Raw genomic sequence first — 18,410 nt, forward strand, 5'->3', positions numbered from 1 at the left:
AAATCTGATCATTAGGTGGCCGGGCGGGGAGCCTGGAGGGCAGCTCAGGCGCTGGAGCCCAGGCTCCTTGGGTGGCTGCGGGGCTGGGCCCTTCTGGGAGGGCCGGAGCAGGCCAGGTCTGGAAGGCGCAGGTTGGCGGAGGCCTGTGGCGACCTTGAGGCAGGGGCAGGGGAGCCATTTCCAGACGAGTGTTTGAGAAGCTCGCAGTCGAAATGGAGCAAGAGCCACAGAATGGAGAACCTGCTGAAATTAAGATTATCAGGGAAGCATACAAGAATGCTTTTTTATATGTTGATAAAGGTCTGAATACAGATGAATTAGGTCATAAGGAAGAAGCAAAGAACTACTATAAGAAAGGAATAGGACACCTGCTCAGAGGAATCAGCATTATATCAACAGAGCCTCAACACACAGGCCCTGGGTGGGAATCTGCTAGACAGATGCAACAAAAAATGAAAGAAACACTACAGAATGTACACACCAGGTTAGAAATTCTAGAGAAAGGTCTTGCCACTTCCCTACGGAATGATCTTCAGGAGGTACACAAGTTATATCCAGAATTTCCACCTAAAGACATGTGTGAAAAGTCACCAGGGCCTCAGTCCTCTAATTCACCACCTCAGCATGCTGAAATAAATGGAAACACTGCAACTGCAAGTTTAGGACCTATTGCTGCACCTTCTTCTCTAGCCTTACCACCTCCAAGTGGTTCATCAGAAGCTCCTCCTGCTTATACTCCTCAGGCTGTTGAGGGTCACTATACTGTGTCTTATGGAGCAGATTCTGGTGAAATTTCATCCACTGGAGATTTCTATAGGAATAATTCTCAGCCACCTCCTCTTGAGACCTTAGGGATGGATGCTGATGAATTGATTTTGATACCAAATGGAGTACAGATTTTTTTTTGTAAATCCTGCTGGGGAGGTCAGTGCACCTTCATATCCTGGGTACCTTCGAATTGTGAGTTTCTTGGATAATTCTCTTGATACAGTTTTAAACCGCCCTCCTGGGTTTCTTCAGGTTTGTGACTGGTTGTATCCTCTGGTCCCTGACAGATCTCCAGTTCTCAAATGTTCTGTGGGGGCCTACATGTTTCCTGATACAATGTTACAAGCTCAGGATGCTTTGTGGGTGTGGTCTTATCCTCTGAACTACCAGAAGATGATAGAGAACTCTTTGAGGATTTGTTAAGACAAATGTCTGACCTTCAACTTCAGGCCGACTGAAACAGAGCAGAAGGAGAAGATGAATTTCAAATCTCTGGAAGAACAAGATGCCCCTCTGACCAAGTGAGAGAAGCCTCTGGTAGTGATGTGAGTCCATTAGACCCTTCATTAGGCCAAGGAAACAAGGATGTGCATCATAAAGGAAAATACAAGAAAAAGACTAAAGATACTTCAAATGAAGAAGTTAACCCTGAGTCACATGGTACCCTGTGGGCCAGTTTCAGAAGAAGAAGCTAAAGAATTACCTGAGTGGAGTGAGAAAGTGTCTCAAAACATTTTGTCAGGTGCTTCCTGGGTGAGTTGGGGTTTAGTCAAAGGTGCTGAATTTACTGGCAAAGCAATCCAGAAAGGTGCTTCTAAACTCCGAGAATGGATTCAGCCAGAAGAAAAGCCAGTGGAAGTTAGTCCACCTGTCAGCAAGGGACTTTATATAGCCAAGCAGGCTACAGGAGGAGCAGCCAAAGTCAACCACTTCCTGGTTGATGGAGTTTGCACTGTAGCGAATTGTGTTGGAAAAGAATTAGCTCCACACGTTAAGAGGCATGGAAGCAAACTTGTTCCAGAATCTCTTAAAAGAGACAAAGATGAAAAGTCTACACTGGATGGTGCTGTGGTTGTTGCAGCAAGTAGTGTTCAAGGATTTTCAACTGTCTGGCAGGGGTTGGAATGTGCAGCTAAATGCATTGTTGACAATGTTTCAGCAGAAACTGTACAGACTGTCAGATACAAATACGGTCATAACGCAGGAGAAGCTACACATCATGCAGTGGATTCTGCCATCATTGTTGGTGTAACTGCCTATAATATTGATAACATTGGCATCAAAGCAATGGTAAAGAAAACTGCAAAACAAACGGGATAAAAACTCCTTGAGGACTATCAAATATCTGATAATTCTCAGAAGGAAGGTGAAGAAGGAACATCAAATACAAAAATTAGAAGACAGAAGGATGAAAACAAAGAAGCAAAGAAGAAAGATAAATGATGAAATTACCAATACCACAGCCTTTCCAAATGGGGAAAATAAGCAAATATGGAATTCTCCAACACATTAACTAGTATTTTTTTAATGTATTCATTCCTATCAAATGACTACCATAAGTGTTCTGGCAGATATTCCACTTACAAGGAAAACAATCAGCATTCTTGTATCTGGCCTTTAGAAATAATGAAATCATATTCTTAATAAGTTTATTTTTGCCCTAAACATGGCTAAAATATTTTTGCAGTTAAAATAAAGCTTATAATATATGAGCTATAAATCTCACTAAACCTAATAATATTTTAATATTTTTCTATCTGCTATCTTTCAGAAAGAAAAGGAAATTATATATTTACATAAAATCTGTTATTTAGTAAGCTTAGCTCTATTTATACTGGGAAAAAATGACCTCTAAAATACTGTATATTCTTTTTGCACTAATTGTGGATCTCTTCAGGTACTTGTCAGAATTTTCAGTGTGTGTGCTAAATAAAAACAATCTAAAAGAATTCACAGATTCCATTTTCAAACAGGAAAGAGACTGACTATGGAAAATAAAAATGAGGCTTTATGAAACTATTTGGTAGCTTGCCTGTTTGTTAGGAAATGAGGTATTTTTCATTTAAAATGAATAAAAATACATCTTTAAGTCTTTTAGATTGTGACTGGTTTTGATGTATTTACAAACCTAGGATATATTACAGTATTAAGTAATTGAATTTACCGATGAAAAATATATTTTTATTTTTTGATTCATTCATTGGGATTTATATTTAAAAGCTAATAAGTTAACAGGGGAAGAATCTATTCATGGTCCAGGTAAAGGGATGAAATGTTAGGCTTATCCCATGATAGGTAAGCATAAGCAGTTTCTACTCTGGCAGAAGACAGAAAACTCTGATCTTTAAGCTGCAAGTATATGAGTAAGGATCTAAGGACAGTTATGCTTACTGATTTAAAAGATTAATACTGGTAATTATAGCTATCATCTATATAATTTCTGAACTTCTAGTGGCTAATTAGACTTTATTTGAAGCTAGCCAAAGAATGCACTTTGTGAATAAAGAAATTATCTGACTTGCTTGGCCTCATATGTATTTATTGGGCTTGTGGTGGGGCTTTTTCCTAAGGCCAGTGATACTAGTTGTTAAAACAGAAATAGAATTGGTAAATAGCTTCCAATCAGTCTCCACTTTAAGTTTTTAAGAGATGGAATGCCAAATAATAAAGCCTAACATTTGAAAAGTTACCTTAGAGGTCTGCAGATACCTCCCAGCTGGCTATTTGTTTTTCAAAAATAGTTTCATTGGCGCACAGTTATATCTGTTTACATATTGTCTATGGCTGCTCTCTAGTGGGAAGACGTTATAAGGTCCAGAAGCCTAAAATATTTACTCTGAACCTTTACAAGAAAAAGTAAGCTGACGTGTCTTAAAATAGAGCTTTTTATCTTCATAGAGTTGGATATAACATTCTCCAGGCACATGAATGCATTCCCCAATTCAGAAGCTCTCTGAACCCTGTCATTGAGGGTTTTTATGGAGACCTCATTACATAAGTATAATTCAGTCATTGGCCATTGGTGATTAACGCAGTCCCAGCCCTCTGGAGGTCATGGAGTGGAGGATCAAATAGAATTTAAAGTTCCAGTCTTCTAGCCACATAGTTTCTCTGGCATTCAGTCCCCATATCTTAAAAGTGACCTTATTGACATAAACTTGAAAGGGTATTAATTATGAATGGTAAAAGACATTAAATTCTGCCAGGAACTAGGCACTAAGAACAAATACCTGTCTGTTGGAAAAACAATCTCAACCTGCAAAAGATTAAAACTAGACCCTTACCTGTCACCATGCACTAAATTAAAATCCAAGTGGATTAAAGATCTAAATATTAAAACAGAAACACTAAACATGCTGGAAGATAAGTTAGGCAGAACTCTGGAAGACATTGGCAGAGGAAAAGACTTTATAAACAAATCCTCAGTAGCACAGGAGCTAGCAGAACAACTGGGATCTCATCTTATTAAAAAGCTTCTGCACTGCAAAAGAAACCAATAAAACTAAGAGACAACCTACAATGTGGGAAAAACTTTTTACCAGCTGCTCCTTAGACAAAGGACTATTATCTAAAATATATAAAGAACTCAAAACACCCCCCCCAAATATAAAGACCCAATTCTAAAATGGGCATTTGAAATGAATAGAAATTTCTCAGACAAAGAAATAAAAGCAGCAAGTAAATATATGAAAAAGTGCTCCACATCACTGGTCACTCGAGAGATGCAGATGAAAACAACACTGAGATTTCACCTCACCCCACAAAGAATGGCTGCTATCAAGAAATCACACAACAACAAATGTGGCACGGTTTTGGGGAGAAAGGAATCCTTCTCCATTGTTGGTGGGAGTGCAGACTGGTGCAACTACTATGGAAGTCAATATGGAGAAACCTCAAAGAACTAGGATTAGAGGTTCCATTTGACCCAGCCATCCCTCTGCTGGGTATCTTTCCAAAAGAATTAAAAGGATCATACCACAGTGATATATGCACACCCATGTTTATAGAGGCATAGTTTGTAATAGCTAAAACTTGGAAACAGCCCAACTGCCCATCAGTTGGAAACTGGATAAAGAAGATGTGGTTTTTCTATAAAATGGAATACTACTCAGCCATAAAGAATGAGTAAGTAGATTCATACATAGGAAAATGGATACATTTTGAGGATATACTCCTAAGTGAAATAAATAAGTCACACATGTGTAGATACCAAATAGTTTCTCTGGTGTGAAAAACTAAAATAGTACTCAAGATCATAATGGGACAATTAGAAACATGAAATAGGAAGAAAAGGACCAAAGGTATAGGGACAGTGAGAAGGATAGGGAAAGGGGAACAAGGGAAAAGGAAAAAAATATGAGAAAATGTAAAAACGGAATTAAAGTGTTAGAAGGTGGGGAGGTGAGGAGGGGGTGAAGGGAGGGCAGGGACAAGGGGAAAAATGAGAACCAAGACCTGGCATGTAAAGGTACAAGATCCCAGTAATAAATGTAACTGTACTGTCTACCTAGAATGTACCAATAAATTCAATTTAAAAGAAAAAAAATCTGATCATTATCTAGGGGGTTGGGGTTCTACCATGCCCTTGCCCCTCTTTGTAGGTACTGTGGGCTCTGTGCTTTTTGCCTGGAGAAAGGGGCAGATTCAGGCAGGTTTTGTGCACTATTTCCAGTAGCATCCATTCCCAGATGGAGGATAGAGGGGGATTTGAGAACACAGGAGACAGGGGGTAAAGGGAGAAGGATTTCCTCCAGTTTGCAAAAAGGCTTTCTTTTCCCTATACCCAGCACTACTGGCTGGAGGAGAAAGGAACAAAAGAGAGAGAGAGGTCAGTCAGTCCTGAGAGAGGGGCTGCACCCTGTTCCCCAGCAGCGTAGAGACTGGGGCAGGGTGAGGGTGAGACAATGAGAGAAACCAGCTACCAAGAGTCCCTAGGCAGGCACGTCACAGATTTCCCAGCCTCCCAGCTCAGCAAGAAAGCTGCACAAAAAGGTGAACTCCAAAAGGCTGCATGGGCAAGGACAAAGAAGAATAGAGTAGCCACTGGTGCAGGTCTGTGCCCAGGAGCCAAGCAGGTGCCCACTCACCTTAGCAACACAGGACAATGCAGTACCACCCGGGATCTGAGGAAGGGCGGTGATCAGGGGCGCCTCATTTCCCATCAACCCAGCACAGTGTGCGGAGGGGTTCTAGATACATAGAAATAGGTTTGCACTGTACAAAATAAATGTATATTCCTACAGATCTAACTAGGTAGATTAAAATTAGCACCTAGATTCTGCCCCAAGACAACATATCAAAGCACGCAGGTTTGTTTTTTTTTTTTTTAAGTGTTGCTTATGTGTTTTGAGTGTGGTTTTGTTTTTGTTTCAGGAAGAATGAAGGGAGTTAGGGTGACAGCAGGAAGCAAACCTAAGACCACCCTGCCTCCTGGTAACAGGAGCCCCATGGATTTGGGGTTGAGGCCCCTTGGGTAAGGCTGGACATCGCCTACACCCCTCTCTGCCCTTTGGACATGGTATTTGGTTGTTGTCCATGGACTTCACCCTTCCCACCAATATGCACCTGTCCCTTCACTGAAGTGGGGAAGGAAAAATCTGCCTAGGATGATAAAACTAAGTCTTTTCTATTAACCACCACCTCCAAAATAGTCAAGGTTAAAACACCAAAAACACCCAGGTATGGCAGTGAGTGATTATAATCCCAGCACTCTGGAATTACAGAAGGATCAGAAATCCAATCCCCCTCTGGGAAATTTAGGGAATTAGCAAGAACCCGCCTCCGAATTTAAAAATTAGAAAGGGGACTAGGGATGTAGCTCAGTGCAAAGGACACTCAATCCCAGAGCGCACACACACACACACCCACAAAATGAAAAATCTGAGCCAGGCGTGATGGCGCACACCTGTAATCCCAGCACTAGGGAGGCTGAGGTAGGAGGATCACTGTGAGTTCAAGACCAGTCTGGTCTACAGAGTGAGTTCCAGGTCTACATAGTGAGACCCTGCCTCTAAATAAATAAATTAAAAAATAAATTAAAAATCTGAAAACAGATTCCATTGATACCAGACAATGGAATCTTTTGACACAAAGGCAATAGAAATGAAACCAAGCCAACCTGCAAGCACAAGTCAGGCAAGACTCTAATGGGAGGGGAAGACAGGGTTTAGCTGAAGGGAACCAGCACTGACCCCAAAAAAGAGGGAACTCACTGAGGTGAGCTAAAAATCCAGTAAGTTTCCACTAGCCATGGCTGTGGTTCCAAAAAATGTCTTCTTGCAAGGCTTGGACCACCAGGTAGTCACAGTGAACTCATCCTAGGAGTTGCTGAGCTGTTCTTGTGGTCTGCTCCAGGCCTTACTAAGGGGTTGAAGGACATGAGGTGCTCAGGCTATTGCCGTTGTTAAAAAAACATGAGAATATGCACAAAAAAGAGGGAAGAAAGAAAGGAAAAGCAAACCTGCAGCTCTCGTGGGCAACAGGCCAAATGAACCTTGTGTTACACTAGGGCTGAACATTTTTAAATGATCAGCATGCCTATGTGCAGACCTGAGCAGAATCTATTACCCAAGGGTTAGGACAGCAAAGAAGACCAACACAATGTGACAACAGATATGCCACACTTCTGTCCCATTTTAGGCACCTGTCAGATATGGTAGGCTTGGGGGAAGAGGTGGTGTTTTCAAAAAAGGTTGTTTTCAAGTTGCTGCAAAGTAACTCAGGCAACTGATATCATAACAGACACATCAGAGGTGTTATTTACAATGAAGTTAAAAGGAAACTAATAATATAGTGCCCAGCTGTGTGGCCTCCAGAATTAATGCTTTTTAAGTCTACTAGAGCAAGTAAAGATAGAAGGTTTGGTAAGATATTTTCCCTAGTAACAATTCCTTTGTTTTAGATAAGCTTTCTGTTTCTGTGATTTTATCAGTCTCATGAAAGGACTGTTGAAAAAGAGCACAGGGGTGTATTAGTTAGGTTTTCATCACTGTGACCGAACATCTGAGAAAGTCAGTTTTTTGTTTTTTGGGTTTTTTTTTTTTTTTTTTTGAGACAGGGTCTCACTATGTAGTAGAGACTGACCTGGAACTCACTATGTAGCCCAGGCTGGTCTCGAACTCACAGCAAATCTCCTGCCTCAGACTCCCGAGTGCTGGGATTACAGGAGTGCACCACCACGCCCTGCGAGAAAGTCAATTTAGAAGAGGAAAGGTTTATCTTGGTTCACCGTTTTAGGGTTTTCAGTCCATGCTCAGCATGCTGCAAGGCAGGAACATCAGAGTGAAGGATGTGGCAGAGGAGCACTGCTCAGTTCATGGCATCTGGGCACCAGATATTGTCCCCAAGATCACACTCCTACAATCTACTGGCACACCCAGCAATGTGCTTTACCAATCTCCTAAGCATCGCTCAGGCCAATCAGGTTGACAGTCAGAATGAGCCTTCACAAGTAGCAACCTGCTGTGCTACAAAGGATAACGTTTTCTGACACCCAGGTGCTAATTCTGTTGCCCCACTATGGTGGTCTCTATCTCAAATGGCCCAGGCTACGGCCACTTCCCAAAGAGGACAGTGTGTCCTGAGCAGAGCTGTATCGCAGTGGAAAGAAGGAAGGCCAATGAGAACGGGGAAGAGGAGCCCGAGGAGGCCTGTCCCAGAAGCCACAAAGGCCAACAGTGGAGCTCAGCTCGATGCAGTCACACTGGCACTAGGCTTGGCTTGGAGACAAAGGAGGTGCATGTGGACATTTAAAAGACCCTGCATCTGGCCCACTGCATGGCCACACCAGTTTCTCCCTGGAACCCTGACTAAGCGTCACACCAGGGAAAATTATATCTTTCTCTTTCCCAGGGACATTCAGCGATAGGCAGACAGACACATCACAAAACGTCCAAGACCTTTGACACTGCTGTTAGTGGCCTCAGACACCCACCTCCACCTGGGCGGCAGCAGCAAGCCACTGGGTTCATGTTAATTGTGACCTGAGATCATGACCCTGCACGGAGGTCCTTCAGATGACCCACTGCATAGAGGCTGGCAACCAAGGTCACTGGTGAGTCTGAAATGCTGCCTGAATCGGTGTCTGGGCTGTGCCCAACCACAGGATGCTCTGGCTCTGAGGAAAGGGACATTAAGCCAGAGGTGGTGGCACACACCTGGAATCCCAGCTGAAGAAATGTCTAAGCAAAGTGTAGCTTCTCTAGAAGTGCCTACAGTAAATATGGGATGAGAGAAATTAAGGACTGCGTTATTAGCAACAAGGAATTTGGATATAAAAATTTGGAGCTAGGCATTCTGGCACATACCTGGAATATGGGTATTCTTGGAGGCTGATGCAGGAGGATTGTAAGTTCAAACCCAGCCCGGGCAACTTAGCAACTCAATGAGCTGCTCAAGGGCTCCATCTTCTGCACCAAGGCTTGAGGCTCCTTTGAAGCCCTTCTGAGAAGCAGAGGATAAAGCAACCCCAAGGTGGGACATCAGGCCCCTGACTCCTAGGCCACAACTCCTCCACCCCAAAGCTCTTGGTTACAGGAATAGAGAATCACAGAGTCAAGGTCCTGAGGGTCAGTGCCTAAGAGGAGGCAAAATTACTAGGGGAAATAGGGGAAAGCAGGGACTTCAAGACAAAATTGGCCTCAGGGTATCCTGGGGCAATCAAAGACTGCCACCTTCTGACTCCAGAATCCTGGCCCTTCCCCTCTTCCTCTTGCCATCATACCTGTCAGCGCCTCTTGCCCTGGCTTTGTCTCAGCCTGGCTCCATCTGGGCTTCCTACCCTGGTTCCGTGGCCATGGTGCGGGGCTCTCTGATGCCGCTTTCTGGCTCTCATCATCTATACCTTCAGCATGTCTGAGCTGCCACCTTTGGTCCTTGCATTTAAAGATAATTGGCCAGGGATTTAGCTCAGGGGTTCTGGCGCCTGCCTTGCCAGCACAAGGACCCGAGTTGATCCCCAGTGCCAAAAAAATAAAAGATAATTCCCAGGGCTGGGAATTTAGCTATATATATATATAGTTCCCAGAGAAAAGTGGTGCACACCTCTTATCTGAGCAATCTGGGAGGCTGAGGCAGGAAGATAGAAAGTCTGAGTCCAGAATGGACAGTTTAGCAACTTGGCAAGACTGTCTCAAAATAAAATGTAAAAAGATGCTAGGAATGTATCCTAGTGAGAAGACTCTGGTTTAAATCCCTTAGTACTGAAGAAATATATATAGTTCCCAGAGAAAAGTGGTGCACACCTCTTATCTGAGCAATCTGGGAGGCTGAGGCAGGAAGATAGAAAGTCTGAGTCCAGAATGGACAGTTTAGCAACTTGGCAAGACTGTCTCAAAATAAAATGTAAAAAGATGCTAGGAATGTATCCTAGTGAGAAGACTCTGGTTTAAATCCCTTAGTACTGAAGAAAAAAAAAAAAGATACTTAGCTAAGCTAGGTGTTGGAGGCACTTGCCTATTAGGAGGCCAGTTGGGAGGTTTGCAAATTAAAGGCCGCTCATGCAATTTAGCAAGACTCTGTCTCAAAAAAAAAGGGCTGGGGATATAACTCAGAAATAGAGTGCTTGCTTAGCATGTATGAAGCCCTGGGATCAATCTCCAGCATCACAAAAAGAACAAATGAAAATAGAAGCCACATAATGGAAGAAATATTTGAAAAGTATCTAATTAGGGTCTTCATCTAAACCAGTGATGGTGAACCTTTTAGAGACAAGTGTCCAAACTCCAGCCCAAACTCACTGCAATTAAACCTGAATACTGAGCTTTTATTTAGAAAAAACAACTTACACCTTAACATCTTTTGTCTTAAAAGAAAAACGAACAAGGTGCCTGCCATAGGCTCAACACCACTGATCTACACTATATATTAAGGATTCTTACAACTCAGTAATAAAAAGCTAATTACTCAGTCTTCTAAGGGGGCAAATGATATGGTTAGATATTCCTGCAGAGAAGATATACAAACAGGCAATAATCTCATAAAGAGATCCTTAGCATCATTAGCCATCAGGGAAAGGTGAACCAAAAACAAAAGACGATACCACTTCACATCTGCAAGAATGGCTCTGCAGTCAAAAAGCCAGATAAGAGGTGCAAGCGAATGATAACAAGTGTGAGTGGCACCGTGGCTGCCTCCGTGTCCTGAATGAATTCAAAATGCTTACTCTCATGGTCATTTTGACTTTGGAAAAAGCCAGGAGTCGCACAGCGAATAAGGTGGGTGAGCCTTATTTTTCTGAGCCTGGCAGCAGCACTGAAGGCATTGGTGACCACACCAATAAATAAAGACACCTCACAGAGGCACTCGGGAAGGACAACTTCCAGAGCTGCTTCAGAAAGTGGCAAGGACATGGTCGTGTGTTTGAAATGGGGGGGAGTATTTGGAAGGAGATTGATGGCAATGTGTCTTTTAAAGATTGGCTACATTTGGGCTGGGGATGTAGATCACTGGTGCCACGCGCAAGGTCCCGAGTTCGATCCCCAGTATGTGTCAATTACTTCTTGTATTGATGTGGATGTTAAGAAACTAGAACACTAGAACCTTTTGCTGCTGGTGGGAATGTGCTATTGTGTCTGGCAGCTCCTCAAATGGTTAGACATAGAATGATGTTATGACCCAGCAATTATACTCTTCTGTAAATTCTCAAAAGGAAGAAAAACATATCTACTCAAAAAATAGTACAGGCCTACATGTAGCAGAGTTATTCATAATAGACAAAAACCAGGAACAACCCGTGTCTATCAACTGATAGGTGGATAAACAAAACATGATATATCTAAACAATGGAATATGATTAGCCATAAAAAGGAATGAAGTAGCTAGGTGTGCTGGCACAGGCCTATAAGTCCCAATGCTCTGGGAGGCTGAAGCAGAAGGGTCACAAGTTAAAGCCCAGCCTGGGCAATTTAGGGATTTAGTGAGACCCTGCCTCAAAATTAAAAAATAAAGGGCCTGGGATAGGTATCTCCATTCAAAGGCCCTGGATTCAATCCCTAATACCACCCAAAAAGAAAAAAAAAAAGGAGCACCGATGCGTTGCACAACATAGGTATATCTTGGGAGCATTTTGTGAGAGGAAAAAAGCCAATAACAAAAGAGCACCTGTTGTATGATTTCATTTATGTGAAATGGTGAAAGTAGATCTGTGATCACTCGGTGCTGGGGGGAGATAGCAAGATGGGAGTGACACTAAGGTGCAGGGTCCAGAGGTGACAAAGTGGATGGTGGTGCTAGTTGCACAAAAAACGATGGACCTGCACACTTTAAACAGGGCAGCTGTGTGGTATGTGAATTATAGCTCCATACAGCTATAAAACAAATGAGACTTCCCTCTGACCCTTTTTCTTAATCTCAGTGATTTCCACAGTGAGTGGTCCTCACTTCCAGGCTGCACATCACTCTCTTCTCACAACAGTCCAGGGAATGTTTTTTTAATTTTTAATTGAATTTATTGGTACATTCTAGGTAGACAGTACAGCTACATTCATTACTGGGATCTCGTACCTTTACATGCCAGGTCTTGGTTCTCATTTTTTCCCCTTGTCCCTGCCCTCCCTTCACCCCCTCCTCTGCTCCCCCCTTCAAACACTTTATTCCATTTTTATGTTTTCTCATATTTTTTCCTTTTCCCTTATTCCCCCTTCCCTATCCTTCTCACTGTCCCTACACCTTTTCTCATCACATTTTCAGAGTTCATGAAGGAGCAACCCAGAAGGGTGTCAGGCCACTCTTCATCCTCCCCATGTCCTCTAAGCTGACCCGGGACCAGGGGCTGCTGTGCTAGAATCTGTGATAAGTTAAAACATTCCCTGATTAGCAATGTGAAATAGGAAGAAAAGGACCAAAGGTGTAGGGACAGTGAGAACGATAGGGAAAGGGGAATAAGGGAAAAGGAAAAAAAATATGAGAAAATGTAAAAATGGAATTAAAGTGTTTGAAGGTGGGGAGGGGAGGAGGGGGTGAAGGGAGGGCAGGGACAAGGGGAAAAAATGAGAACCTAGACCTGTCATGTAAAGGTACGAGATCCCAGTAATGAATGTAACTGTACTGTCTACCTAGAATGTACCAATAAATTCAATTAAAAAAAAAAGAAAATGTGATGAGGATGATACTAAGATGTGCCCAGCAGAGTTCTCAGGGGGACTCAGCTCCAGCTCCCCAGAGTGGAAATTTACTGTCCCCCTCCACTCCCTTCTTTCCCACTTTCCTGCTCTCCTGGTGATGTTTCTCAGGAACATCCCCTAAATAAATTACATACCCTCAAATTCCTCACTTGGAGGGATCAAAACACAGACAAACTAATCAGAGCTGAATGTCAACCATAAAGATGTCTATTACTCACATCAAACTGGAATCACCTCAGAGGACAGAAACATTTTCAGTCTTCTCTCTATATGTTCTTGGCTGAGTAACTGACTGCCTTGCCCAGAACTCTTTCTTCTGCTCCATGGGTTCCTGGATTCAAAAATTACAATGTCTAAGTTCAGCCCCAATTCCCCACTATCAGTAACGTTACCATGGCCTTCACCTCCTCCAGCCTCCGTTTCTTCAATAATAAAACTGGGAATCTCAGACAGTTCACAGCAATTGAGCCACCCTTACTCCACCCTCCTAACCTCTTATGGGGTTATTTCTCCTAGAGAGTTAAAGTTCCTAGAGGGAGGATATGGACCTGAGACTGCAGCCTCTGACTAAGAAGTTGTCACTGAGATCCACGGTTTTCTTTTGGGAAGGGGATGGGAATGACTTGTACTCTCTAAATCTCATAGGTGGTCCTGTTAAACTCCTAGATCTTTGGAAAAAGGAGTCCCAGGAAAGGTCTGTGGCTCTCATAATCCAGCTGTGATGGTTGCTCTTGGGTGTGCACTTGATTGGATTAAGAAATGCCTAAGAAGTTAGTGAAACACATTTCTAAGTGTGTCTGGGAGAAGTTTCCAGACAGATTGATATGTGATATGAATGGTAAGACCTACTGTCTCTCCCTCTCCCTGACACCATTTCTGGCTGCCCTGTGGTGATGGCTTTACTCCTACACACACTGTCTGCCTTGATGCGCCACCTCATTTGGTCCTAGAAACAATGGCTCCAATCGACCATGGACTGAAACCTCTAAAACTGTGAGCCAGAATAAATCTTTCCTTCCTTAAGCTGTGAGTCTCAGTGACGGAAAGCTGACTACACTCTAGCTTTGCAGAAACTGAAGGACCACACCAGTCCCTGAGCATGCCCAGCTCACAGCTGCTGTTCAGGGAGCCCAATTCACTCAGCACCCGAAGAAACCCTCCTTACTTGAATTCGAAAGGTTAGCTAATGCCCTCCAGTTTGTTTGCTGATCTGTAAAACCAAGGTAGGCAGTCTTATTACAGCACCAATAACCTCTCTGCTGAGTGACTGTTTTATCACCAGCCACCCTATGCAACCCAGGGACTGAGTAGGGTTTGCTTCCCACTGAGCCTTTCTGTGGCCCAACCTTACCCCACCTGACCACTCAGGGTGAGGGCTGCCCTTTCAGGCTGCGCTGTTTGCTTCTTTGAACTCCATCTCAGATATTGTTGAAAGGATATGCCGACCTCTGCTTGCTTTTCCTGCCCATCTCAGCCAGGTCTGTTCCCCCAAAAGAGAGAGCAAGCACAGCCCTGTGGTCAGGACACCACCGCAGGAGGGGAAGACCAGAAGCAAACTACCTAACCTCATCTTGGGTGGAGCAAGGACTTACAATCCGGCCTGACCTTTCTGCTTGTCTGCTTTCTGCCATACAACAACGTCCACTAATTTGAGGGATGATGGGGTCTACTGACATCACATCAGTTCCTCAGGAACATCCGAAGTCCAAAAGAGCACCCCACGGCCTTCACTCAGAATTCTGTTACAGCTGGGCATCCACCCACATCTGGAATCCTGACAGTGTTATAGCCATTACAGTGAAAAGAATCACACCATGAAAGATGTCCATAGTAAAAGTCCTTTACAGCTGGCGACCAAAGCATGAGCTCCTGCTCCTAACTTCCTCTGGTAGTGATCAACCAGGGAAGCCCAGTTTTTAAAAGAAAAAAAAAAAAAAAACCACAAACACGCACAATAGAATGTCACGATCTCATCTTTGAGCAAGAACAGGGTTACAGAAGCAGATTGCACATTAGATGAAAATCCAATTTTTGGTATCCAGAAGGAAATTCCTGTCTTTACAGTTAAGGCCATAGTATAACATGTCCTGTCCTTTGTTCTTAGCCACAAGGTAAGCTATGCATTTATTAACTTATCATTTGAACAAACAGTCTGGGGAGGAAAAGGGGTAAAGTTCAGGCACAAGGTATTTGGGGGGTCTGGTTCACTCGCTTGCTTCAACAGGCGAGGTAATCCCCGCCTGCACCCCTACTCGGTATTCTACACAGCTGCACCTTTCCATGCTGGTAAGGGTCATAACTGTGAAAGAATTGGAACTCTCCAACATTATTTGTATCAACTTCCTTTGAAAAACATTTAGTGCAGAAGCAGCAAAAGGTCCTCAAAACATTCCCAATTTGAATTATCAGTCTAGAGAATCAAATGTTGCTTTAGGTCAAACCACGAAAAGACAGAGGAACGTTAAATGGATGCCACTAAGTGAAAGAAGCCAGTCTGAAAGGCTTCACCTGGTAGACATTCCAGAAAAGGCAAAACTAGGGAAACAGTAGAAAGATCAGTGGTTAGGGAGGAAGGGGGAAGGAATGGGTGGAGCCCAGAAGATTTTAGGGCAGTGAAACTATTCTGCGTGACACTTGTGTCAGTCGGTGCTCACTAGAGAAGCAGGTTTCAGTGTTGGGTGTTTTGCTCCAGTGATAAGAAAGTGGCTGAGACACAAACATATGTAAACTTATCATGGAAAATTTCTCACGTGTGACCTTAGCAGAGAGAATAGTGGAACGAACCCCCAATTATCTGCCACCCACCTTGAGGGACCCTAAAAATCGGGCCCAAATCCCAAGACCCCCCCCTTAGCCTAATTAACTCTATTTTGAGCTGAAAAGCCATCCGGTGTCAGGGCCAAACTTCAAATTAACTCAGGCAGTAAAAATTTGCTCGGTTTGCTTAATTTACTTAGTTGCTATAAGAACAGCGGCGGATGGGAGGAAGGCCATTCCAACCTCAAGGGGAAAGAACAGGAGGCTCTATAGAGATAAGGAGAGTAAACTGCATCCTTGAGCATACTAACCCCCCCCACCTTTTTTTTGGTACCAGGGATTGAACTGGGGTCCTTGTGCTTGCTAGGCAGGTCACTGAACCACTGAGCTAAATCCCCAGCCCTACTAACCCCTTTTTGAACCGACCCCCTCCCCAAGCTAAAGTAAACTCCTTCCCACTTTTGCAAGAGCCTCAGCAACATCCAATAGATTTAGAAAATTAAAAAAGAAGGCAACAGAATAGAGAGAACTTCAATCCACCCAAACCCTATAAAAATAGGCTACTTTAATGGATCAGGACTTCCAGTTTGAAGCCGCTGCATCAGTGACACTGGGAGTCCAGGCTCGAGCTTGCAATAAACTCCTCGTGTATTTACATCAGAAGAGTTTCCTGGTGGTCTTCTTGGGGATTTCACGACTTGGGCACAACAACCTCTGAAATTGTCACGTATCATCATGTTGTTTGACCTCTACTCCTCCTCACCAGCAACACAGGTTATTTTGAATCACATCTCCGCAGGCAAATCATTCGCTGCCCACCCTGAGTGACAAGGAGCCTTGGTTAACATCAGCACAGCCACTGTAACCAGGAAACATTAATAACCCTGTAATATCAAATACCCTCCAGCTAATACTCCAGTCCCCCGGGAATACCTGCCTTTTTTTTTTTAATCACTGGTTCAAAAGAAAGCAGCTCACCACTTCTTGGCTGATTGTTCCTGGGCTTGTGTGCTCTTATTTCCTGCTTTCTTCTCTCTCTTCAGTGCACAGCAGAGACACCCAGCTAAGGTTGTGCTCCAGTCGTGGCTGTCTAGTCCTCCCTGGAAAACTGTTTCCTTATTTCCTCTTCCAACAAGGAAAGAAAAAATTTCTAGCTAGGCTTGGTGACCCATGCTTGTAAACCCCAGCACTTTGGGAGGCTGAGGCAGGAGGATAAGTTTGAAGCCAGCCTGGACTACTTAGCACCTTAGCAAGACGTACCTGGCATCTTCTGAGTTAACAATTAACCTAGCTACAAGGGGACAATTTATTGTTATGACTCTTTCCTTTAGGGCACTCTGAAAGGATTATTGTTCTCTACATTCATTCATTTAACAAATATTTGCTGAGGCTTACGTGGCCCCTGATTTGGGGACGCCGACTTTCCAACATAAACGTGTTCCTCCGGGTCTTAGCCTTTTCCTCAAAGTTCAACTCACCCGATGTCAGTTCCCACAATGTTCGCTAGAGGGCGCCATGCTCCTACCGGAGGGAGCCGCTTTAGGGCCTCCCGCCCACACACATAATCAACCAAACGAACAATCGCGGGCAATTTGCACTTTTTTTGTGTACGGGACGGAACCACTGAGCTAAATCCCCCGCCCCTACAATTTGCACTTTAAGACGAAAGCAAATGTCATTTCTTGAGTGCATAGACAAAGAGACAGAAACAGCATCACTGCCCCTAAGCAGGTCTATTTTCCAGTAGACGCTATAGGCCTAGGGCTTTACGGATTTCGTAAAATTGTGAAACCTGAAAGCTTCCTGGTCCTAGCCCTCCTGGAGCTCATGCTTGAGGGAGGAGACAGTAAACAGCCAAATAAATAGACAACACTACAGCGTGGATCTGAAAGGTCCTCCACAGACACAGAGACACACACACACACACACACACACACACACACGCACAACCGTCACCAGCACTTGGCACTGGTGGGAGGAGGGAGGCCTAACGGAATGTGTGCTCTTGAATTTTAGCAAATGCTTTATCTGCATCCATTGAGTTAATCGGAGTATTGCATATTGTTAAAACTAGTTCGAAATTATTATAAGGCAGTTAGGCAAAGCTGGGGCCTCAGCATAGAAAACAGCTGAGGCTCATTTGCTGGTTAACATTACAAAAAGGGAGAAGCGACTGCACCCATCTACTTTCCCTGGGGATGAAGAGAGGTGATTGATATTCTAAACAGAAATCCTTCTCCCTCATTTCTTTTCCTGAAATTGCTACTACAGGACTTGTTTTCCCATTTGATCCCACTTAATCAATACTGTACTTGTAATCTTACTGGTTGATCATTGTCGTGTCCCACCTCATGCCTACCTCGTCCCACCCAGTACCCACCTCACCTCCTGGCTTTGCCCCATAAAGCACTTTTTTGTTTTTGTTTTTTGAGTCAACTTTTTCCCTTCACAATTCAGGCTGGCCCTGAACTTACTATGTAGCCCAGGCTGGCCTCAAACTCAAGGCAATCCGCCCACCTCAGCCTCCTGAGTGCTGGGTTACAGGCGTGCGCCGCCAAGCATGGCTCATAAAACACCTTTGAAAAGCGGTGTGGGCAGGCAACCCACTTTTCAGTTCTCCTTCTATCTCTCTTAAAAGCAATCTCTCTCAAATTTTTTCCTACTCTTAACCTCCATAATGAAAGAAATCGAGCTGAAACAGGAGCACCGGAGGCAGGACTTAATTGTGGGGAGCTGCTGCCTCGAACAAGGGGGGGAGAGAGA

At 43.7% G+C, this 18,410-nt stretch overlaps 1 protein-coding gene across 1 annotated transcript; it reads left to right on the plus strand.

Moving 5' to 3' along the window:
* The first annotated feature begins 207 nt into the window (after positions 1-207).
* LOC104858817 (spartin-like) lies at positions 208-2,211 on the plus strand. Its single transcript, XM_033764014.1, is given in 4 exon segments — positions 208-899; positions 901-1,114; positions 1,117-1,415; positions 1,417-2,211. Coding segments are annotated over 4 exon segments (1,995 nt in total). The 5' UTR covers positions 208-212.
* Positions 2,212-18,410: the final 16,199 nt, after the last annotated feature.

This window comes from Fukomys damarensis, unplaced genomic scaffold, assembly GCF_012274545.1.
Source record: "Fukomys damarensis isolate Sample0158 unplaced genomic scaffold, DMR_v1.0_HiC HiC_scaffold_16, whole genome shotgun sequence".
Lineage (NCBI taxonomy): Eukaryota > Metazoa > Chordata > Mammalia > Rodentia > Bathyergidae > Fukomys > Fukomys damarensis.